The 26190-nt window shown below is 35.8% G+C and overlaps 1 protein-coding gene across 2 annotated transcripts; it reads right to left on the minus strand.

Moving 5' to 3' along the window:
* Positions 1-1322: 1322 nt before the first annotated feature.
* LOC131016878 (uncharacterized) lies at positions 1323-25311 on the minus strand. 2 transcript variants are annotated; one of them, XM_057945664.1, is made up of 35 exons: positions 24996-25311; positions 24062-24229; positions 23893-23982; positions 22559-22695; positions 22358-22448; positions 22110-22192; positions 21906-22012; positions 21292-21444; positions 19254-19318; positions 18476-18563; positions 18321-18399; positions 18092-18200; positions 17951-18010; positions 17723-17841; positions 15159-15537; positions 14903-15087; positions 14745-14817; positions 13250-13400; positions 12966-13135; positions 12433-12780; positions 11095-11262; positions 10699-10992; positions 10303-10479; positions 8769-9032; positions 8137-8235; positions 7749-7933; positions 6470-6805; positions 4858-5011; positions 4592-4702; positions 3782-3949; positions 3171-3261; positions 2122-2283; positions 1925-2037; positions 1783-1842; positions 1323-1691 (listed from the first exon to the last, which is right to left on the minus strand). In XM_057945664.1, the coding sequence occupies exons 1-35, from the start codon at positions 25203-25205 to the stop codon at positions 1497-1499; spliced, it is 5442 nt and encodes a 1813-aa protein (XP_057801647.1). In that variant the 5' UTR covers positions 25206-25311; the 3' UTR covers positions 1323-1496. The 2 variants fall into 2 exon arrangements, with proteins under 2 accessions (XP_057801647.1, XP_057801656.1); XM_057945673.1 differs by lacking the exons at positions 22559-22695; positions 23893-23982; positions 24062-24229; positions 24996-25311 and having other exon boundaries at positions 22110-22188; positions 22358-22443.
* Between the last annotated feature and the right edge of the window lie 879 nt (positions 25312-26190).

Below are 26190 nucleotides of genomic sequence, written 5' to 3' on the forward strand. Positions count from 1 at the left end.
CTTTTGCTCGGTTCGGGTTTGCCAATGAAACATTGGGATGATGCCTTTACGGCTTTACCAGTTTTGTTTATCTTATTAACAAGCTTCCTACCAAGATCATCAACTTTACCACTACTCTTGAGAGACTTTTTCATCACAAACCTGATTACACCTCTCTTAGAACTATTGGTTGCTTATGTTACCCTCACTTGCGACCTTATAATAAACACAAGCTTCAACCTCGATCTGATACGGGGATTTTCTTGGGATATAATGCTCATCACAAGGGGTATAAGGTCCTCTTAATTTCTGGCAAAATCATTGTTACATGAGATGTTATCTTTGATGAAACTGTGTCTCCTCATAAACAAGTCCCTATTTCCTCTGCCTCCTGAGTCTAGTACTCCTCCTATCTATTCTTGGAATTCAGTTCTACCTTACCCTCCTCCTTCGCCTAGCCTTCATTCTACACATATTCCTACTCCTCTATCCCCATCCAGATCCCATGATATTAGTGTTCCTTGTTTTTCCTCATCTACTACTTCTCATTCCTCATCCTTCACTTCTTCTTTACCTCATGTGAGTGATCCTACTTCTCACATTTCTCTTGTCCCACTTGTTGTTTGTCAACAAGGCCATCCTATGATGACTTTAAGTAAGGCTGGGATTTTCAAACCTAAACTGTTTCAATTTACCAGTACTGATAGATTTTTCGAGTGTGAGCCTACCATAGTTTTTGATGCTTTGTCCAGTCCTTTATGGCGAGCTGCCATGATCTTACCCTTTGGATGTTGCAGTATTTGGTTACTTGTGCTATGTTTGCTCATCAAATGCCAGACTTTGCTTGTGAGTGTCACCATTGTAAATAGCAAGACACAGGAGAAATTAGTTGTGACAGATAAACAGCTTGTTGCTTGGAGAAACAACTTGGTTCCTGGAGGCTTATTGCTCCATATAATAGCACAGTTGGTTGGATAACTGTTGAAGGGGGTGGCTTTGTGATAGCAGATTCTGATTTAGATGATGCAATGACTTGGGAGTATAAGGGAGACGAAAAGCTGATGCGTTGAACAAGTTTTTAAGAGAATACAAACTAGTTGTTTTAACATTGGTGCTTCATCCTACAGTGTTTTTGGTTGATGCTAAAACAAACCTTTGTTGGATTTAATGTTATTTTGGAATTACAGTTTGATTTATCTGCATTTATTAATTTATTTCTCCAGCCTTAAATCTTGAAAATTTTAATCCGAATGCAACTGGAACAATAAAGCATTTGAATCTGTTATGGTACATTTCGTTGTGAAAGGAATCTGGTATTCAGGTGGTCGTAAAAAAAACAAAACAAAAAAATTCTGGTATTCAGGTTTATCAATCTATGTGAAGTAGAAAATCTCATATCGGATACAAGCTAACAATAAATCATTTGGTAAATTTACTCTGTTTTCTATAAATGAATGTAGCATGTGAGGTTGTACTATTTATAGAAAAAGTGAATGATGAGGGATGTAAGAAAATCTTTAAGGTGAGGGTTTTACATCATCTTTGAGGATTTGGATGCATTTCTTCAACAAGGACTTAGCCTGCTCGTTCTTTTCAATTTGAGAGAGTTCGACGAGCTCACTCATAAACTCCGGCTCAGTCCACTGGGCAGGCGGAGCTGCCCTCAACTTGTTTGTCAACTCCAGAAGACATTCGGCAGCTGCTACATGAACCTGACATCCATTCACATGCATAATTATGAAAGAATTATGAAAGAATACATCTTTACATAAAAAAAGAAATGAAAATGAATTGGTATCATACTTGGCCAATTTTTACTGTGCGAAGGGATTTAAGCAGTTCGGGTGACAGAGTATAAAACAACTGCAAATATTAAGATGCCATGTTAGAAGCCGTATATATATGTCCTCCGGTGTAATTACAGAACCATGGGACCGGATATTACCTCATGAATAAAAGCAGTTATGCTGGCTTGCAAGGCACCATCTTGTGAGTTGGTCAAATTACTATGCAGCTTCGAACAAAGCTCTTTACTAGAAGAAAAGGCTGACAATTTAACTGTCCAATGCAATAAAAGGAGATACGTCGTGAGTATGAGATGATTTGATTAGGAGGTGACAGATTCTAAGTGAAGGTGTCTACCTGTCCATGGGAATTTAGGCGAGAGAGATAATAAATACAAGTCTATGAAGTTCTTCTGTTGTTTGATGATATCAGCAACGTTGGCTACACGGATGCAAGCAGTAATGCAATTCAATACTTTTTCTTGTAAGGCAGTTGGTGAAGTATCTGGTTCATCTGCATCTGCAAAAAGAATGCTTATTACCTGATGAGTCACAAATACAATAGAATATGATCGTTAAATAATTCATATGTGCCCAATAACTGAAATATCTAACACGAAAACATCTACTTTATTAATAATATATGTCTAGGGAAAGGAAAATCTCCTTTGATCTCTTAACTTAGACAACTTTAGTGGCCATGGATCTTCAATTCTTCATTGATAGTTCACTATTTTCAGATTGGTTTGGCATCACTTGAAGAGGAAATGAAAGGTCAACATATCATCTAGATGAATCGGAAGTTACAAGCATTACAAACTACATGGCAAGAGGCTTACAACGTCCATCCAGAGGGATTGTGTCTGGTTTCATTCACAAAGCAATGAGAGAACTTAGCTTCATATCATAGAAGCAAGGAAACGACTATATTAATGCTTATTAATGCATAATTTAGATAGAAAATTCTCAAAGGTTACCAACTTTTGACAATTTAAACAGTCTAGTAAATTTCGTAAATTTTATAATTATTAATTGAAGACGAGAATTAAACAATTTCAAGGAACACAGACAAAGAAGACAATGATAGGGAGATAAAGATAAAATTCTAAATAGCAGTACGACAGATTCACATAGATCATTTTGAGACAAAGCAAAAGCAATGGAATTCAATAGCAAAAGCAATGGAATTCAATCCCACATTTAAAGAAAAGCTTTATCAGATTTCATAAGAAAAATAGAAATGCCATAACACAACATAAAAGATTTAGAAAGAAGATAATACTGCAAGGACAAAGCGTTGATAACAAAATTTAATATAGCTAGCTATTGTCATAAAATTCTGATGCCCGCTTCTCATTTTAAGAGAGATTATCATAGGACCTTGATTTGTAATTGAATTATGCTTACCTGATTTGGTATTGTTGAGCGAATTGCCCATCTCCAGCAAAGATGGAATAACCATGTTAAAGAAGTCAGGCTTGTTAAATGCCTTGATAACCTAAAATTGATATGATAAGAGAAATAAGATTTAAGCCTAAAGAGATTCCAGAGAATACAGTATGACAAGATAGATATATGCTTCACAAGATCACTATTCATTTTTGCTGCCAAATAGTGATTTTGCTTAACCCCTTCTCAGAATTATTTTTTTCAGAAGATCATTTGTGCTCTGGTTTAACATCTCTCTATCTCTTAAAAGGTCACCAGAATCCATTTACTGCATGAATCTCATGAAATGTCTTAGAATAGAGCTATATAAGAGTTATAGAAGGGACTTTCTCACTTGTTTCAATTTATTGTTTTTGGATGAAAGTGCCAAGTAGCTTACTGCTATTTGTTCATGCAATAGAAAGATCAAAGAAGAGGAAAAGAAGACTTCAACACTGTTGGCATGTATGATACGATTTACCATCATCCAACATGCACGAAAGAAAAACTTATGGAGCAGCCAATGTCAAGGTAAAGAGTGCATTGAGGACTGAAAATTGCAACGAGCACAGGAAAATAGTTAGCCATACCTTCTCAAGAGAGCCAAAAGCTGCTTCCCGATATTTTTGTGCTTTCTTTGTGCATGCAGAAGATATAAGGCTCAATATAGCATTAGGAGCATCAGGATTGGAAGCAGAAATTGCTTCATGGCATGACGAACAAAGAGCAGATAATGCATTTAACATAACCTCCTTCCCCTGTCATGTACAGAAACATACAATGATTATACTACATATATAAAATATTTATTGACAGATAGCTCGCCAATAATTTGTAGATGCAGCACAAGAGATGAGAGTCAGCAAAGCTGGAAATTCTGAAAAAGTTAGATGAGGAGTAGTGTATCTTATGAATGAAATATCATCGGCAGATGATTAACTAGCTCTGCAATAGTTCGTTGTTGCAACTTCAAAAACAATTGGCAGAAAAGCTGTGTGCTCTTAGAAGAGGTTACAGTTCGGTCTTCTGGCTTCAATAAATCCAGGTAAAGTCGATGTATTTAAGGGCTTTTAAATATCATGAATACCACTCTTTGCTCGTTATGGACCCTAGCAATGCAATACATATCTTCCTTTTAGGCTTTATTCCTCTCTAATGAGTTAATTAAAACAATTTTACTGCTTGCCAGAGATAGGTATCCTTGTTTCATCAGTTACGTAGAGAGGCTTACAAGTTTTTACTTAAATTTCTTGCCTCTGAAAAATCCACATGTATCCCATTATCAGGAGTGACTTGAAATCTTTATTTTCAAGAAATTAGCATTTTCCATTTGCAAGCAGAACCAATTTATCTTTCAAAAATAAAAGGACAATTAAGTACTGTTACAAAAATATCCATACCTCCCATAAACGCCCAGGAATTTCCTTCATCAAAGAGGCCAATAAAACACTATGATGTGAAGATAGTGATTCACCAAGGACTTCACTGAGCTTACATATTCCTAGTGATGCCTGCACATTCAGAAGATGCATTTGAACTAATCCAACTTTTCTCGTGCAAATAAGTGAATTAACAATAGGAAGAATAGTGTGAGCAGTTGGGATAACTTCCTTTATGTGGTTAAAAAATAAGAAGCTTCACAAAGAATATGAAAGACTAGACATGCCTTCTTTTTACTTGCCCATGAGGATGATATGATTCCTTCATTAATAAGATCAATAATTTCTCCCAAGAATAATTGAAGAGTAATCCTTTCATTGCTCATATTTTCGTCCCATAAGTCCTCGTACAAACTAGAAATAGTCTTGTCATCTTCAAATCTGCAAAATAAAAAGATGTGATTTAGACATGACTATTGTTAACAAGAAGATGATAAGCAGAAAAGTAAATTTCAAGTTGATAAGAACAACTAAATGACTAAAATCATGGACTTCTGGTCCGTAAGATATAACACTTAGGGGGCATTTTATTTTAGGATTAGCCTAGATAAATAAAAATATTAAGGGTAATCGCTTGTGTACTTAAATGGATTGGAACTTTGGGATATCCCAAGGTCCTTCATAATTTAATTTCTATCATTTGAGCTAGTTTTGCGTGATTCATGTCCCATTGAAAGCATGGGATAATAGAAATCCTAGTATGGAGGAAAGAATACTCAATCATGTAACTTATCAATCATGCAGAGTAGATGCCCCCTTAATAACTTCATCTTCTAACAGGCTTCAAGAAGTAGGATCATTGATATTATCCCAGATGCTGAAGCCTATGAATCAAATAGTTTTCACTATTCCCTTAAAATGAGAATTATTCAAGAAAAAAAAAACATGAAATACGCTAATAACCCAAGCACAGAAAGCCATGAATACAACATTATGTACCGAGGAGAAAATTGTTATCAATTACCCAAACAGAGGTGCAAATACATGTAAAAGATTTACAAGTTATTGCTCCAAACAATGTTACGGATACATACAAGCCTTTATTATGATCGACTATTCCAAAAAAGAATTTAGTTCATTTTTTGAATAGCCTGTGATCTGAATCAGACGCCTTCAACGTTCATTTTCCCAATGATTTATACTTTTGAAAGATGAGCCTTAGTCGAAAATTATGTGTCTTGAGCAGTCAACATGAGATATGCAATCTTACAGAGATATCTTACCAGACACATAATCCATCAGAGCCCTCAAATAGAAACTCATTTTTCCATTTTAAAATTGCAGAGGATGACAAAATACTAAAGCCTTGTTTGTTCTCTAAATTTTCATCTTTAATCCCCAATCTTAATTAACTCTATCTGCTCAGTAATTTAAGCTACAAATTGAAGACTCAAGAAGGTGAATCTACCTTAGCTCATCATTGTGACAAATATTTATGAGTAATTCTCTGCCAGCTTTACCTTCATATTTATGCATGCAATTCATCTCTTAAAGCATAAGCATTACAGTTTATAATAGCAGCAATAGCAAGTGCAACATTCAAGCACATTTAGTTTTTCTCTCTTGAGGAAAATGTAGGCAGAAGCTGTTCTGTTCATTTATTATAAAAACATAACTATAAATACATATATTCACTGATATCTCTACTGTACACCATGGATTTCCAAGTCATGTTTACCTAAGCATGCAGATGCATTGTTTGTAAGGGTAAAATTGAATGTGATAACTGGAAGGCTCAGCAAATTGCATGACAAGAAATATAATCGCTTTACTTTCTATCAAAGAGGATACTGTTTACATCATAATAGCAAGAATAGCATAAAAAGAGGCTGACCTTACCTTGAAACAAAAATAACTGGAACTATAATGGCTTGATATCCATTTAATGTATCAGCAGCTGTGGATGCGTAACTTTTCAATAGGATTGCGCATGCAATCTGATCATTCCTATCACCAGAATGCAAACGTGCAGTATCTTCGATCAATTTCTGGGCCTGAGAGGGAGCTGCATATTTCAAAACAATTGCACAAGCACTTGCAAAGGCACGTCTTGAAGAAGCACTTCTTTCATCCTTAACAACTGAAAGTAAAAGCCTCAATAGCATACTCGTGAATGGCTTGATGTCAAGACCAACTTTTTGAACTAGCTGGCCGATAAAGTTAGCTACACCAACCCTGTAAAAGGTAGTAAATAGGATATTTAGTAATTAGAAGATAGAATGGCAATCCTAGTTAAAAAACTAGGAATCACTGAGGGGCTAAACCCCCCAAGAACTATAATCCTCTCATTAGTTTGGACTATTGTGAACTAGAATTGGAACTAACACTACTCAGTAACTTGATAAAAGTATTTGCACGTAAAAAACATATGTATATGTGATATATCAAAAGTCATGTGAACAAAAAAAAATATAAATACATAACAGAGCAGTTGTTGAGCTTATAGCAAAAATGATAAGAGTGGTGGGTATAGCTGGTACAAGAATAAAAACAACAATTGAATAGAGAAATAACTCAAGGATAAGATAATCAAAGAATAATGATACATGGTTCCTCGGGATTTCCCTGCCCAAACGTATACTATAGGCTATGCCTGCCTCAAACACAAGGCTGAATTAAACTGAATGCTCAAATAAATAATTTCCAACTCTAGGGTTTTCAGGAAGATAGGCCACACACATCCACGCACAATCCTTAATGGACTCCTTTACCTTAACAATAATGAGAATAGGTAAAGAAACATTAGATAAACAGTCATGCTTTATAAAGACAAATTCAGATGTTTGAGAAATAATCTCAAAACTCTGATTAAAAATCATTTAAAACTGTGAGCTACGAGATAGAACCGTTGATTTGATCCCATTAAGTTCAAAACTTGCTTCTCAATATTCGTGCGAAACCTCTAGTCTACTAATATTGAGTTTATGCACTCAAGTCAAAACCAGAAATCTGCCATCTGTCGCAGCAAGTTGCAGAAAATATTTCTTTGACCTGATTGCACAAAACTCCTAAAAGTATCTCAACAAATAAACCAAAGTGTAATGGAATATTATGCAACATGTATGCCTATTGGAGCATATTTATATGAGTTCTAAAATGTAAAGTATTTGCAAAATACCTGGTGTTCAAGCCAATGCCAGAACGGACCAGCTGGGAAAGACGAGGAACCAATATTTCTAGAGAATGGGAATCAACGACATCTATGCAGAATTCAAGAGTTTCCCACATTGGAGATCCTCTAGCAATTGAAATCCTCAAGTTCTCTAGTTTTTCAGTCTGTATCCCCACATTTTCTGCATGCATCTAGTAGATAGCAAGAAAATAAGTGTTAATAATGTAAGGGGAAAACAATATAGAAAATCAATAAATTGTCACAATGTAATAACATGATCAATAAAATCATCAAAAAATGCAGTAAAGGAAAAAAGAAAAAAGAATTTAAAAATAAATGTGTAGGTGGGTAAACGGCACAATTTGAGTGTTCATAAGACCATAAGTTATCAGACCTCTACATAATTCATTCCTTGATCTTCAAGGCTCGACAGGCTTTCCAGCATGCAACAAACAAGATCACTCAAGTATGGGCGAATTGCAATTCCTGCACCCTGTAAATGTTAATAAAAAATAAATAAACAACCGTGGGCAAGAAAATAGGTTATGAGAATGCATATATAATGTGCCCTTACCATGAAAATACAAGACAACCAAAAAGGAAGATGTAAAAATGTAAAAACTGATTCAAACTTATACAATTTTGTTAGAAGCCTCTCAGGAGAACATACATATAAGGATACTATCATCTAGAAAAGGAGTGCTTTGCCCTTGGTTATTAAGGTTACAAATTTTTGGAGCAGGATATAGCCATAACCAGATATCAGTACTGTCAAAAGAACATGGGTATAAAACAGGAAACTATCAGCAATCTAATAGAAATACAAAGTAAAAGGCAGCATAAAGACCTTTAAGAATATAGGAGTTCATTAGATAGTTGTGCAGTATGGTAACAAAAGCTTCCATGATAAAAACTTGGATGACTTAGCTGTGAGATGTTTTTATAAATTGAAGTAAAATGAGAGCCACCAAGAGAATTTTAACAAATTTAAAAATCATTATGCTCTTTTAGAGCCACACGGTTTACCTTAGCAAGCTTTGTAACCATACCGATGGAAGCCTTACGAATATTGTCAACCTTACTCATTATGCCTTCTGTCAACAACAAAGGCAGAACTATAGCCATTGTCTGTCTCGCTTCTGAAACTGGTGTGAGGGAAACATCACATAACCTCCCAGTTAATGATGCAACAGCACGGAACAATCTGTCACCCGCATTTCTGACTGTTTCTTTTATGTCATCCATAGCCCGAAAAGCAGCTATCCATATACTTTTCAAATGTTTCTCAACCTATGACAACAGAAGAGATGTGCATAAGAAAACAGTTTTATCACATGCCTCAGGATGGACTAGCTGACAGTTATACGAGATGTGAAACTGAAACTGAAACTATAAAATATTATGAAAACAAGGCGTGAGGCAGGAAAATAAAAAAAGAAACTCGTTCCAGCTGACAATAGTGATACCAGAGAACCAGGGTTGCAGTTGGTGACTATTAAAACAATCTAATGAAAAGGCCGGCTACAAGTCAGCTTATACCATGGACACATCATCCATGGCATGAAGAAGTGGGAACACCTGGGGAGAATATACATCTTAAAGATGCTGATACTTTATCTGACCATGAATCCCTAAAATGTAAAGATCTTTAAAAATTGATTCCTCTACATCAAACTGTAATATTACATGATTTCAAAACTCACACTCTTCCATACTAGTTCTGTAGCAATACAAGCAATTGCCTTAGACTGGTTGCAGATTTCAATTTTAATACAAAGTTACTTAATCATATAAGTGGGCCTCTAGAACCAAAATACCATACACACTCATATCATTGCATGAGCCATGACAACTTTTTTCTTTTTGCACATTGAAGTTATTAACTGAAAAAAGAAGGGGTCTGAATACATTATATTATTCTGCACCTTAAATCCCAATTAAGTCTAAGCTTTTAATTATCATCTCTTGGTTGGGCCTGGATATCTGACGCGAAACTGGAACCTAGGAGGAATTTTCCCAAATTTTGAGAAGGTCAAACCACCAAAAGGATGTGCAGGCTTCTAGCAAAAAGGCTCACAACCTACAAATTATCAAGATGCTTTTGAGTCACTCAACTTCATTGAATGTGCACCATGACTAGGTATTTGTGTTTCAGTTCTACTCTTTTATTCAAAGAAATCAATACTTATAAAAAACGGAGAAACATATATGCCGCACAGAATGCCATTGCTTTTGGCATGTGTAGTTGTGTTCTTCCTCTTCTGTGGTGCGTATTGATATATGGGAACTAGAGAAGTCAATAAATAAATAGAAAAAATAGAAAATCAAAAAATCAGAGTTTTAGGAGTGCATACTACATACTCAAAAAGTAGAACTAGCTATCATTAAGGAAAAACAGAATCAAAAGGAATGGGCTTTGACAAAGTAGCCATGAGGACTTAGATTAACCTACCGGTAGCCCTGAAACTATTCTCACTGATTTCTAGGTGATTAAGGACACACAGTTCCCAAGTATAAACAAAAAGTAAAAGACGATACAAAGATAAATCTAGTTAGCAACCTGGGGGAATTTTCGTCCCTGGAGTATATCTGCAATAGCAAGACAAGAAGCCTCTCTGGACCGCCAGAGCCTAGATCCACATTGTATCAACAGATCATCAAAAATAAGGTCCAGATGTTCATCAATTGCTCTCTTTGAATCTGCTATCAATGATTTCCAGATGTGTGACATTGCGTCCTGATAATGTTTCAGTCCATAAACCAATATGTAAAAGAAAGTGAATCAGTAGCAAAGTTTAGGGGAAACATAGAGCAAAGAAACCAGAAGCTGTAGATTCATTAGGTAAGTAGTATCAATTCTAATGAAATTTCAAAGATAAAATCTGAAACAGAATGATACTCAGCACATTGACAAGACAAGTGTTTCAATTTACATAGAGCACTGAGAGATTAGCACCTGCACATTCTTATCAGGATCATACTGATAGCGAATAAGTCTAGGAATCAATGCACGGAGGTAAGGTTGTAAGGCATCCCCTGCAAGCTTGGCTATTTTAGAAAATCCAAAAGCAGCACCTCGTTTTGAATTCAGGGAAGACTGGTAATTGGCTAAATCCATGAATTTATAGATCAAGTCAGGTTGTCCCATCTCGTTAGCAAGGTTACAGAGCTCCTTGTACGTGCTCAGTTTTCCTCCACTGGGGCTTTCACCAAAGGCACCTTCTTGGAACACTTCAGTGTCCTCAACCAGCTGAAAATTATAACCATAAGAACAGACTAAGAAAATCATGTAGGAAATACATTATAAATAAGCAATATCATGATAAAGGATCACAAAGCCACATATCCTGACCTTAACAGCTCTCTTTCTCTTCCCTGAGCCAGTTAGAGTTCCAACAAGTGCACTAACCAAATTTTTCTTCGTAGAATCATCACCGAGTTCATAAACAATACTAAGGCCCTGAGATGCCAACTCTTGTGTAAGTTCATTCTGCTCGCCTATAAGGTGTGAAAATGCTTCCTGTATTACAGAAACACCTTTTCAGAAAATCTGAGAGCTAACACAGATTTTTTCTTCTCAAACATTTCAGTATGACAATCAACATATCTCACTACATCATATATTGCGTTAGATCAGATTCGGATTTGCAAAAGTCCATGTACTAATGAATTCCTATACTAAACACAGATATTTTCGAGGAAATGCCTTTGATTAAGCTTATCACCTGAAAACAATGGAAAAGAAAAGAGAGAAAAAAGGAGAAGGTAGAATCATCTCTTTATTTTATTTTTATTTTCAATTATTTTAACAAGTTATTTAGGAATACTAGTCCGTTGTTTGACACCAATATGTTTAACTTACTAGTATAGAGGTAAAAATATTCCAAGATAATAAGCACACCAAGAGAGCCAAGCTCTTCAAAATCATGGTTATTGGTTAGAAATAGAACAACAAAGCACGTGAAGAGCCAAACATATGCAACAAAACAACCAAGAACTAAGGCATCTGTAGCAGTACCAGCTATGGTAAAGCATTAGAAGCACTCTGGTGGAGATGAAGTTCAACTCAAAAATAACATTTGTGCCATCCATAAACAGGAGACACATAAAATCCCTAAGCAGAAAAAGGCGGCAATCTAAAGAGCAAAAGCCATTTATCGTTCTTCAAATAAATTTTTGGACAATATTTGAATTTCAAATACTTAAATGACAAAATTAAGAAGTAACAGTATGTACAAGAGTGTGCATATGTTGGTCTAGTGGTAGAGTGGTTAATGTAGGCCAAAGGTCTCAGGTTCAAGTCCACCGTAACGCGACCTTTAAAAACTTATGTCTCTTCAACCAAAAATACAAAAACAGTATGTAGAAGAACCATCTTGGTGGAGATAGTAGATGCTTTATGAAGCCTTATTTAAAATAACTTGATCAAATAACAAGAAAACTTCTCCAGAATACACCATTCTCATCCATTAAAGAGCAGCATAAACCATGTGGTGTAGCCTTAGAAAGCAAAACAAGAAGTTCCCAAGAGTTTCAATTCCAAATGCAACTCGAGAAACCCAATTTTTATAGTGCAAGAAAGCTATTCCAACACCAATATTTGATGTTCATTGCAACTTATTCGGTCCATTGGCACAGCAAGGAGAATCAAACACCTTCTCAAACTCAAAACAATTATTGAAGTACAAACCTGGATATCTGGAAGCAATTTCTGGATGCTTGCATGATGGCCACAATATATTGTAAGCAATAGTAACCACACAGTTCCAGCACAGCGCTCCTCTTTTCTGTTGCTGTACAGAAGGACATCAAATAGTTTTCTAGTAATAGCATCTCTAACTGCAACATGGTAATCTTCATTATTTTGGAATTCCTCTGAAGGGGGCCTTGGCAGAGATGAGGATGTATCTCCCATTAAAAAATTAGAACTCAAGGATAATGAAGAATAATTAGTTTTGAGAATCACATCAGTAGTGACGGGAACGCCTCCCCACATGAATGAAAGAGCTTCTCCAGCAGCAAATAGTATATCTTCAACCTGTTAAAAAATTTAAAGAAGCCAAAATATAGGTTAGTTTCCAAATAACTGTTCATCTCATTCAAACTGAACCTAAAAAAGTCTGCTACAATTCCTTCTAACTAAAAAACTGCCAGGGGAGACAGGACCGCAGAATGCGAGGACAACACTGATTCTTTAAATAATCATCAAAATATTTCACCTACCTTCGATCGGGAAAGGCTGAAAATCAGATCAAGAGCAATAGTTAGATGTGAAGAAGATGATTCTTTTGCACACATGTGCCCGAGAGCAATCATAGTTTTCTGGACTGCTTTGATATCATCACCAGCGAGCAATTTGCTTAATTTTGTGTGCAAGAGGGTCCAAGTTGAAACTGCAGGTTTGTAAAGAAAATCGGTATTATCATCTAAATGAATTCACATCACTCAAGAAGTTGCACCAAATGCCAAAAATATCATGAATATTTAACCAGAACATATCACTTCACCTTCGGTGGAGTCAATAACCAGTGGAGGCAGTGGGGTGCAGATTCCAATATGTCCCAGGGCTTGCATTGCCACAGAAGCTAATGTAGAGGTCTCATTATTAATTACATCAACCAAACATTTCAATACACTGTGAAGCACAGAATTGGAGATCTGGTGAGAACAAAAAAGGACATAGAATAAGATCAATGGTGAAGGAAACAAAGCAAATATGCCTCCAAAAAAAATTATGATAAATTTCACATTACAGTAAATCACCAACTGGGGCTCTTCACTAGGTTACAAACAAATACAACTAATTGTATCTTCATCTGTATTTACTTTCAACACTTTGTCACGAGCAAACCGAGTAACATTCTATAGAACTCACTGAATCAATGCCAAATAGCATGATTTAAAGAGGAACAACCCTACATCTTAGAATCTACGATAAATTGTGAGGAAGAGATAGGAATACAAAAGAACATCAAGAAAGCAGACAGGGTATTAACAAAGGATAAGAATCAAGCTGAATTTGGGAGGCAGAAAGCAAGGTGAGATGACATGAAATCTCACCAGAATTACATATTTTAATGAACATACAATTATATAATTATAAGGATATATGCATATGATGGGGAAGGAATATTTCATTGATATCATCATAATTCTCAGTTTTCCCTACTTCATGGGCTATAATAGTTCACAGAATGGGAGCAGCAACAGATCCATTTGCTTCCAGCAGAGTAATATGTTATACCCCCCCTGTCTCGTGGGGCTGTTATGAATCTTAAAGAAAACTTTAATGCACTAGGATCTCTGACCAAATGAGATATCATCTTTAAGTTTCCAAATCTAAAAAGTACTGGAATATATAAGTAGGATTTTATATGGCATACTAAGGATATTTTCACATAAGATATTTTGTCCATGAAAAGAAGAAACAAAATTCTATTTGCAATAAAGCATATGTACTAAGGAAAACTACACGAATACGCCAAATCTGCAAAGTCCATAATCACTAAATGACCATATCATGCACTATCTTGAGTTCAGCATGCCGTCTAATTTTCTTCCAGATTCAGGTTCTACATGTAAAAATGATTTCCTTCTCTCAGATTTGCAACTATACAATGCAGTATCACTGTATCCCCTACAGTGCATAAGCTCACATTGACTTGTCACTAGCCTCTTGATTCTCCATATCATTTCAAGCAAGTTGGGAGACCAAATCAACTACACATAAAAGAAAGCCTGAATACGTGTCACTCTATATACTGTTGATTGAAAGAGAAATAACCACATGAGACCTAAAAACAGAATAGCAAGACCACAGCACCAAATATAAGTCAAAAACGATATATACTAACAGGATAGAGACATGAAGATCTAACAAATCTACCTACTAAGACCTGTAACTAGTGCTAACCACATCCATAGATATCCACTCGGGTTCTATATAGGAGAAATATACAAATGCCTGTCCCTCCGCATTCTTCAGAAAATTGAATAACTTACAGGAGGAGCTCTCAACAAGCAGTTTGCTGTAACATATCCTAAAGCACACAGCAGACCATGATGTGCTTCAAACCTACAGAATACAAAAATTCAATGACAATGAGGTAATAGCATATAGAGCCAATGAACACCTAAAGGTGAAAGACATTGACACAAACCTCAATTTTTGTGTTCCACTAAGTGAAGATATCACTTCACTAATAAGTTCAGTTGCAGCAGAAATTGGAAGGGAAGAGGATGCAATTCCAAGTAGACGCGCCATAGACTCACGGGTATCATAGTCCAAATGACTCAGATATTGTTTAAGCCATAAAACTTTTTCAGCATAGCGAGACGCAATCATCTGTCATTGAAAAAAGGCAATCAGAGAGTAAATCCAAGTTAATTATTTTGTACAAAACCAAATAGATCTACCTGGGGGAAACGAGATCCCAAAGTAATTAGAGCCTTGGAAGCTGATGCATGCAATTCGACAGAACCTTCGTATGTCATAGAATTTTCCAACAATAAACAGAGTCTCTCCACTGAGTTTAAGAACCCAGAATCTTTAGGTAATTTAGGTTGAGCAGCTTCTGTCTCAAAGCACTTCAACAAAAACTTCACCATAACCACATAAGTCTTCGATTGGAAAAGAAGTTTTGTATCTCCAATCCCAGTAGAATGTGACATGGCTGGCTGCTGCTCTAGAATATAAGCCAGCATGTCTGAAAGTTTGGGATACTCAATTGAGATGCTTTGCGACACTGAGTTCCTTAGTTTTTCACCAGGAAATAACCCTTCCAATGCCATCTCTCTATGAAAAATTACAAATCATAAAGTATGATAAGAGAACACTTTAAACTTCAAATGAAAAAGACTGCTTGAATTTCTGGAGACATATGCGGATAAAAAGTTTTAAAAAACAATTTACAATTTCTAACTTTGCATATTTGTTCACCTTGCCACTTAAACCTTTTTATTTAGTTTTTTTTGTGGGTGGGTTACCATCCAAACTTTGCAATTTTTATAAAATGCTCAGAAGAGCTGCCGGAACTTGATCTTTGTGGCCATGTGCTTAAGTTAGAGGTTATTTAATCTCTGTTTCTATAAGAAACAAAGTTCCATTAATATAGTAGAAATACTAAATACAGTACTAAATGAGGACAAAAAATTCACCTATTGACCAAAAAAGAAAAAAAAGGAGAAGCTCTTTTATAAAACATAAAGCTATATTGATCTTACATCAAGTAGTGATTCTTCAGCACCTTAGAAAACTCTCATATTTTTTAAATGGACCAACAAAATGATAGAGCCAAGTGATTAACACCAAAAAAATATTTGAATTGAAAGGGCACATATCGAGCCCTCGGGACGAAATTCCTGCTCAGCAGATTACCGCTAGCTCTGATAATTCTTCCTAACCCTAAACAACACCTTTCATCATATTTAAATACCACTTAATCCTACTGGTCTAGGACAGTAACAAGATTGGCTGAAAAGAACCCTTAAACAAACAAAAGGACAACTTAATTAAATAAGATACTCCCCCCGTCCACAAAGAGTGTACAATATTGGGTTCAGCACGGATTTTAAAAATACTCCCTCCGTCCCTAAAAGTTGTGGTCCAATGGAGATGGCACGGGTTTTAAGAAAAAGTGTGGTAGTTGTGTTTGAGTGGAGATTGGGTCCCACACCTTTTTATAAATAGTGAGAGGGGAAGTTTGTGGGGTGTGGGGTCATTTCCAAATAAGGAAAGACCACAATTTTCAGGGACGTCCCGATATGGTAATAAGACCACAATTTTCAGGGACAGAGGGAGTAGTTGGTGGATGTGTGTTTAGTGGATAAAGGGTCCCACCATGTAAAAATGAGTGGTTGTGGTTGAATTGAGTATGGGCCAGGGTGGTGTTTTGGTAAATAAGGGGTGTTTGTAAGGTTGAAATATAAGAAGAGGGTGTGGGGTCATGTCCTTAAAAAGGAAATGTAGTATATTCTTTGTGAACACCAAATAAGGCCATTGTTGTATATTCTTCGTGGATGGAGCGAGTGACAACTAATAAAATAACTCTACTGGCCAACCCAATCAGCCACGCTATGCATGGTGGTTACTAACACAAAATGCATGGACAATGATTCTCTAATAATCTGCCCTCTTCTGCTAAAACTATAGCCCAAACACCAAAGGATATAGCCTTCTTCCTGAACTAGGTCGGGCCTAAACCATTAGTTCCTTCTACACTCTACCCCACAGATGAAAAGGAAAGAACAATGTATAAATATGTGATCTTGATCATTTGAGCACCTCTTACACGATGCACCAATTTGGAGATAGGATATGTTAACTGAAGTTACGTGCATAACTTATCTTCCCAAAAGTCCCAGTGACTCCCTTGTTTGACCATGACCTCAATTAATTTGAGATCATCTGGGTATATTCTAGAGACGAACTTCCATGAGCTCTAAAAGTGGTTCTACCGGTTATGCATCCTATTTATCTCATAAAGACCATATTTGCTGACCACAAAGAATCCATTTTAACTTGAGATATTCGACCAACATATACCTAACGCCTTATGCCTCATTGAGATATTACCAATTCCTACGCCACCATCTAAATTTCCGAATTCTGTGCAAAATATTCTGCATCTTCAGAAAGCTGAACTTCCATAAATGTTCGCACAAATCAAGAATTCTATAGACGGTTTTAAGATGTTCTAGGACAACACTTTCGGACAATAAATAAGCATGAGTTTATTACACGTACATGATAGATTAGGATGAAATGTATAGAAAATTGAGCCAGTTTAGAGTTTTGGTAGAAGACTGACATTTGGAAGAAAAAACTTCTGAGAAGATTCATTCGAACATTTCAATAGTATTGTTACAAGTACAAGGATCACTAATTTGTGACTAGAACTAATTAACTAAAAAAGAAAAGTCTTGGTCTGCAGTTTAAAACATACATTGCCTGAAAACAGACTTTGATAAAAGCAAGTTACCTTATGTCCAATTTTGAGTCTGCTGCTCCAAGCATACAGATAAACCTGCTTGGACAATGCTTTAAATCAAATAAGGATGTCGCCCATCTCACAGCGCAAAACCGCACTTCACTTTGTTCCTTGTGAAAAGATGAAGATAATTTTAGCTTAATCAATCATGCAAAACCACCTAAAGAAGAGGAAGATAGAATGAATAGTTCATGTCAACAAGCATATCAATGCATTTACCACTTGAGAATTTTGCAACAGCAGCAACTCCACATCCTTTAACACCTTTGGGGGAGCATCCTGAGACTCAAAAAGTTACCATCAATATGCAAGATGAGAAATGAAGGTTAAACAATTAAGACAACAAAGTGGTTATGATACCTTATATGCAACAGAAAGAGAAGCTGTTGCTTCCTGAACAATCAAGCGGAGATACTGTCCCTCAAGCTTCAGAGCATCAAAGAGCCGTACCGCCACATCAGTTTTATCCCTACCAATGATAACCGATAAAGAAGCATTAAACTTATAAAATCCAAAACACGAGGCTGTACCAGATGGACAGTTACCCTCCCACCCACCCACAAAAGAACAGAAAAAAGAAAAATAATACCTGAAGAGTTGAGGCATGCGCTGTGAAAGCAACCCAATTGCTTGGAAACAAAAACTTCTAGTCTCCCTAGCAACAGCATCTGAAATGAGACAACAATAATTAGCAATGAAGAAATTATGGCAATAACATTTTGAAACAAGCTCAGAGGAACTGACCAGAATCCAGAGATGAGACGTTATCAAGAGTTTTCAGAATTCCCGATAATATTATAGGGCCCATAAGCTTCAATTGCTCCATTCTAGCCTGCAAAGATGGTGGAAGAGATTACAATTATGGATCCAGCAGCCGCTATGAGCATGGATATATAGACACATAAGCTAAAAGGCAATCTGCTTAGAAAATTCAAAGCATACAAGAAGACACGATCTAACAACTGATCCATCAATTGAAATGACTTGCCAAGGTACATACTAAAAAAGTTAAAGGGGAAAATGCATATATTTCTCAAAACAATACATATCATGAATCAAACATTAAGTTAGACTACACCTTGATTGTCAAACGATAATCAATCAACCCCATTCCACTTGGCACACTTCCTCTCAATAAAATTTAATAATATACCATTACAAGTGCTATGATTCTAAAGATGATAGAGAGTTGAACAACAGGAGAGATCCCAAACATATTTCAGAAGGAGCCTATTTAACATTATGAAAACCATAGAGATTTTCAGGGGTCAGAGAAAATTCACTAGTACTTAGAATGACATTCACAAATTATAGCTGAAAATATGCATCGAAAATTTAGGGAATGCATAGAAAAAATGACAACAAGATTTCCTATCATGAGTTCACGACAGGAACCACTACTACAAAATAATACGATGATGTTATTTCACAAACTCTTTCTATAGATGCATCCTGCTAGAATATATTATGAACATGTATACTAGATGAATCTCAATCAGAAATATTTTCGTTTATCACTTACATGTTTGAAGACCCAAACTGTAAACTCCATACCCAACTGCTTTGACCTGGAGGTGGCATCAGCCCCTGGGTAAAGCAAAAATTTAAGAATCAAAACTTCTAGGGAATTCACTAAAAGAAACTAAACGGCGGACAAAGTATGACCTTGCTACGAGAGTGTCAGAGTATACTTATATGCATGGAATTTTTTTCTTATTTTTTTTATAAGAAACCAACTGCCAGATGACAAATGAAAGTTTACAACAAGGGAACAAAATATAAACTCCAGAACTTGCCAAAGGCTGAACAATTACTCAAAAAGGGGCCAAACTTCAATCTCTTAGCAAATCTGAAATAAACAAGTCCTTAAATTCTTTATGCTTCTGAACTCAAAAAGACACCCTAAGCTTCCCGGCACTACAAAACAGGTTCTTCAATATCATGAAGATACACTTGTTCCTTTCCAAAAAAATGGACCAACAGACAATGGGAACAATGGCTCTCAAAAGCACCTTGCACTTATTATCCTAAAGAACCATGTTGAATTAATCAAAAATATATTTGAACGGGCATTAGGGCACACCCAAATAAGCCCGAGTTCAGTCAGAACCTTGGAACACCAGTTATGTGAGCAACATACAGAGTTTTTCAACAGTGTCTGCAATGTCGACTTGGACTGGTAGCTAAAATTTCCACTCAAAGACAACACATCAACCAGGCACAGAACGATAGTTTCAGACAAACACATGCATAAGCTAAAAAGCATGGGGACGTATATGAAATACATATACGTTATGGAGGCATAAATAAACCAATTTTAAAAAAACAAGATAATACGATACATCAAAAATACGTTTTTATTTTATTTAATATTTAATATACATATATATTAAAAACCAATACTTCATTAAGAAAATATGTAAATACTACGTAATCCATGATAATAAGCAAATAGCAAATAAAATGTTTTCTTAATACATTAGTAAACACACTAAAATAAAGCGAACCCGGACGGCTGCCGTGAGCAGCGTTAACCGAAGGTTCTGCTTTAGAGTTCAGCGGTGAGCAGCATGAACGAGGGTAGGTTGGGAAAAAAATGCAATCGCAAACAGATTAATGGGTCAAGCATATTTGACCGTATTTATTAATATCTTAATTTTTCTATAAAAAAAAGGGAAGAAAAATGACCCCAAGGACGTATTTATGGTGTATTTTGGAGTATTTGTCTCCGGGACGTCCCTGCAACGGATACAGGAGCCTAGGGGGCGTCCTCGTGCTTCATAGTCCATGAGTAAAAGATTGAATGTATCCAATCCTATCAAAGTGCCCTACCCATATTGTCGATATAGAACTCTATTTTATTCAATCAGCATAAGTGGTAGGAGCCCTAGGATTTTATTTTATGCATTCTCTGAGCTCACTAGGAAGCATTTAAATTCTAAGAGATGTTTAAGTTTAAAATTTAGAACACGAAGTTGGATAAGAAAAGTAAGAAACATACTTGTTTTTCACCCATCCCAGATATTAAATGCCATGTCAATTTACCAGAGAAGTGAATGATCTTCAAACCAAGTAATTTTTGTTTAAGAATATCTGTCAACTAATATATGTAGCCTAAAAGATCAGAAGCAATAGGTATGAATCTGCAAGGCAGTGCACACAAATATGATAACTGATAGAGTGCAGGGATTGTGATAATGAAGGACGATGAATAGAAAAGAAATCGATTGAATGAATAAAGAAAACAGAAAGAAACCCTCCTCAAACGAGGCTAATCCTCAAATGAGGCCCTATAGCAGAATATGTCCCCAAAACAACATAATATCCTAAATAAATAAACCCTAGCTCAAACACCCTATTTAAAGACCTAAAAACTTGAAGCCCACACAAAAGCCTGATCCATCTATTTATTCTAACCCTAAATAACTAATATATTAAAGAAATAAAAGATAACTATAGCTAATAAATTGTATCAATAACCAAGATTGGCACATTACTTCTTGAAGCCTTCACGATTCACATTATACCATGTTAGATAGAGTTTCCACTTTCCAGCTTACCAAATATACACCCAAAAATGCATTGCAAAGTTGAGGGGAAACTGTTTGCTGCAGTAATTGATCGGCAAAAAATCGACATCAGCCTCACTCTCAGGGCTAGATTTCCAGGATTTACTTTGGAATCTGGAGCAATGTTCTCAGAACCAGTGGTTCCTACATTTCATGAAACAAAAGCTGGTTTTATAATAAAGCAGTTCGTCATTTACAAATGGAGGTCCAAATAAAGTGCAACCCTCAAAAATTGAAGGACCAAATCAATACAGGCGACTTCGGAAAACCAAATAACTCACTTAAATGCTACTCCAACATATTTCCAAAAGTAAATCCAATTTTATCTTCAAACTATTTTATCCAATTCCAAAAGTACATTGTTCGTAATGTAGGTCTAAAAGTTGAACTGTAAACAAGAATAAAAGAAATACATTTATTGGATAAGAGATATTATGCATATAAGACAAGTACAATTGTACAAAAACTCCCGTATACAGAGGGAGGAGAGACTAGGGTACAATCTAAACCTAAAATAAAAGGATCTACCTACCATACAAAGTCTATCTAAATAAATAGAGATATATACAAGGAAACATAATACAAATAAACTCTTCAATACGCACCATTAAATAATAGAAATAGTTTGTTGATCAGATTCTGGTCATCTAAATTCACACCAGATGCATTCTTCTTCAACAGCTCCTCCCCCTTTTTAATAACAGGTTCATGACTGTTGAAAGAGCAAACCCAAAACACATGCACCGTATTATATAAAGTTCTAAGTAATGGTCTGCATTTGTAATTATACATATCCAACAAATTTGTACCTGTCCGTGCAAGCGGCTATGTAGATAGGATAAACTAGTTCAGATTGAAGCTCCAAAGCTTCAATTATATTAAGCATTCCTGTCTACAGAATACAAATAGTCAATTGCTTGTGATATTTATTTAAGAAAAAAACAAGAAGATCGCATCTGACATTCAGAGTGTTGGTCAAAGTAATGTTATAGACAACACTATTTTGAATGTACACTCATGGATAACTAGTAAGTATTTAATGTTCGACACTTCACACCTTTCTATTACGTAGCTTATCATAATCAGGGGGGTCATTTCCAGTAACACGTTGAAATTGAATAGTTGAAAGCCCAGCTGGGCGTCCTCCACTGCAAAGGAAGCCACCGTCATTACTTTTTTGGTTAAACCATGACATCATCATTACTTTGTGAAAATTGAAAACATTCCTTCAGGGAAAAAAATCTGATTATAATCTAACCTCTGAGAAGATGGCTGATACAAAATTGTATGAAGACAAAACTCAAGAAATATCTCGAGGTCCTTAGAACCTACTAATGCTCTATATCTTTCCAGAACCTCATCATTGACTTGAGATGTATGGCATTCGCCAATAACCTAAACCAAAGATAGTCAGTCACTAGTCTATAAGTGATGCAAATAAAAATAGTATTGGAGGTTTCCAGAGTGCTGCACAGCCCATGCATTAGAAAAATTAAAAGCAACTGCCTTGTTATAGAAGTCTTTTTAGATAATTATAGAACGGCTAGCATATTTTTTATTGAAAGGATGAATTTGCTCTTCCTTACAATTGACCACTAGAACTACCTCAGCAATAGTTGAGAACTAACTGGGAAACATCAATCGAATGAAGAATAAGGCGTTCAAGTCTATATTGGAACCGAGCAAGTTAGCAACACCCACCCACCAACACCCATTCCACATTTTTTTTGTTGCTCAATTAGGCAGACATGGTAGGGTGGTTTGTTGAAGAATAGGAGGAATGAAACTTTTGCTCGGCGCAGAGGAATAAAAGCAACAATGATCCAAATACCTCCCAAATAAAGGGAACGAAAGATACTATATGCCCATTCCTCACTAGCATTATTCGCATTTCCATTTCATTACCGAGCCCCCCCTTTCATATTCTGTCAGAAGAAAATACAAAGCATACGAAGAGGAACAGACAGGCACAAATAGGGAAAAAAATTAAGTATCAATAAAGTTCTACAAGGAGGAAACAAAACTGGGCCTACAAAATTGAGGAAACGAAAAAAAAGTTTAATCTCTGGATGTAATAGAACCTATGTCCAATCCTACCGCATCTAGACTAAAGAATTTCCCTGGGATAAAAGGTCCAAACTTGAAAACAGAAAACCTGATGATTTAAAAACATCAGCACCCAATGAAGCACAGATATATTAATCATATGCGAAAATAGTCGTCCAGGCAATTGCTGTTGCAGCAAGAAAGTCTCAATGCTTTCTGATCAATTCCTCTTATCGTTGATATAATACACAAAAACAAGAGTAAAGGACCTATGTTTAGTCCTAATACATACATCTAGAGCACAAAGGCTCAAAAAGAAGCCCAAAAATCTTATGAATTTCACTATAAAGCCCTATGGTTAAGAAAGACCAAAATTTTATCAACCGCTCAAATATTTGCTATATTAAAGATTAGAAAAGAAAACCACAGCATGGACCCATGAACTTCTCTATCAAAGAGGCTAAAGGATCTTCAAGAATCATACTTGCACAAAAGTACAGAAAAGAACATGTATTTCAAAATAAGAAAATAAGGCCGAAAATATACCTTTGCTGTGATCTTAAGTAATATATCTTGGTGTTTGGAAGGCAACTTAGAAATGTTGGTTAAAAATACAGGAGCTAGTAGTTGTTTTTCCTGCAGTTTCATGGTTAGGTCAAATCAATGTTTAATAATTTCACTTAAGAATGTTAAATACTCAATAACAAAGACCTACCTCCTTCTGCACACGGTCAATTGCCATCTCTATATAAACAATGCAAAAGTTTCTAACCATAGGAGCAGAACTAGATTCCATATACAATTTCCATAAATCAGATAGAGGTAGGCCAATTGTTCCCTGGTGCTTCACTCTCTTGTTCACATGGCTGAGGATTTCAATAACCTAATAATGATACAGGGAAAAGTCACATATAGAAGCTGACAGTTACAGAAGTAAAAGTGTGAACTGTCGAACTAGAATGCAGAATTGGGGAAATAGCATCTAACCAACTAAATTGTTACTATTGATCCCAACTCCATTTCTCAAGGAAACATTAACAAAGATGATAAGGTGCCTCAGAATGCATCCAGATTGTAACTTATACCTATCAATATTACGCAAACACACACAAGCAGAAAACAGAGATGTGTGTATATATGCCCTCAGAGAAAGTATAAGAAGTTTGTTGTTTCATAGCATGATTAATATGGAGAAGTCATGAGAAATTCGAGGAAAATTTGACTAGGAACCCAAGCCACAAAAGATGAATAAACCTATGAACATCAATGGCACTCCAATTTTAGATCACATTTTTTGCTTGCAAGCAGCCAAATAGTAGTGTAAACCTTCAGTGACCACAGAAAAAAAAAAACATTAAAAAAATCGACTGTTTTCTCTTCCACAATGATATCGACAACATTCATCCTGTCAGAGTAATGCACAGAAGGCGCCAGAAAACCTCTAAAACACCCATCAACTAGGCTTCCAATCGAAATTCAGCTATCCAGAAATCAATATTATCGCTAAAACCCTACTCAGATGAAAATTTCAATTGTAGAAGACTTCCAGTCCAAGCAAGTATGCGGATTCCATTAATTGTTGATAAAAGTATGCCAAGTGAGAAATTGAGTAATAGCTAAAGAGTTTAGAGGGCAAGAAAAAAGAGTACTTTATTGCGGAGAGGAGCGGAAGCAGATGAAAGGGCAGCAATGGAGAGGGGAAGAATCTTGGCGAGCAAGTCTTGGAGCTTAGAGTCGTCGCATAGCGCCAATCGCGTGAGCATTCTGTCGAGGAGTTCCTCTTTCTCGTCATCAGACTTTCCTGAGAGCGCGGAGGACCAGGCGCCGGCGCCGGCGCCGGAGGTGGAGAGCTCAGCCATATTGAATGGAGAGTTGTGTCGCTGCTGCTCCCTTGGAATAAAAGTGCCTAATTTGGAAGAATTGTTGTGTTTGTAGAAAATCAAGATCGGAGTGCGCCACACCCAAATCATATTTTTTATTTTTTTTTTGAAAAAATCATAATACTAGTTACAGTAGCAAATTTTAATACAAAATGATTTAATAATATATGGTACTTTTGAGTTGAGTCAATACATCAAAATATTTATTCTCATATAGTAAAAATAAAAAAATATTAATAATAATTAATTAATTTTTGTAAAAGAAGATAATTTTGCCCCTACCATTAATTTTCAATTTTCACCAAACTAAATTTTCAATCTCATCATCAGTTAAGACTAAACTGAAACACAATATAACCAAAATTTAATAAAATAGCACAATAATAAATAAATATAAATATAAATATATGCAAAATTTATAAGTATATGTGATGGAAATTTCAGATACGCATGGATGATCAAGTATCAATCTTTTCCGATAGAGTATGGCATCTTACATAAGCTTCGAACAACTGCTCCAAAACAAGTGTGGACGACTCATAGAATCTCATGCCAATAATGTTACAAACAAACGCCTCAAAGCTAATGGCAAATCCCGATGACATGCTTCAACAATACTATCAATAAACATTTATCATCTTCTTATAATCCAGCAACATAACAAGCATCATGAAAAATTAAGTGCAACACACTATTGACAGTATGAATGTCCTCAAAACAAATAGCATCACGCTTAGTTTCTTTTTTTAAACAAAACATATATGAATATTTGATGGAAATCATGCATTAACATAATTTGGTGATTATTAAGTTGTTCATTCAATGCAATTAGTATCATATGTTAATCCAATTGTAAAAAAATCATGCTTCATCAAAATTGGCTACACATGAGGTAATTGCAGCTCATGAGGATGGAGAGGTGGAGATGGAAATGGGCGGGGGGATGTCCTGCAAGAGGTGGAAA

Source organism: Salvia miltiorrhiza, chromosome 1, assembly GCF_028751815.1.
Source record: "Salvia miltiorrhiza cultivar Shanhuang (shh) chromosome 1, IMPLAD_Smil_shh, whole genome shotgun sequence".
Taxonomy (NCBI): Eukaryota; Viridiplantae; Streptophyta; class Magnoliopsida; order Lamiales; family Lamiaceae; genus Salvia; species Salvia miltiorrhiza.

Excerpts from the sequence above, each read along its gene's own strand:
- LOC131016878 (XM_057945664.1), bottom strand. The coding sequence starts at position 25,205 with ATGGCTGAGCTCTCCACCTCCGGCGCCGGCGCCGGCGCCTGGTCCTCC. Across the intron at positions 22,696-23,892 it reads TACTTAAGATCACAGCAAAG|GTTATTGGCGAATGCCATAC; the intron begins GTATATTTTCGG and ends TCTTTGGTTTAG. Across the intron at positions 22,193-22,357 it reads ATAAGCTACGTAATAGAAAG|ACAGGAATGCTTAATATAAT; the intron begins GTGTGAAGTGTC and ends TGTATTCTGTAG.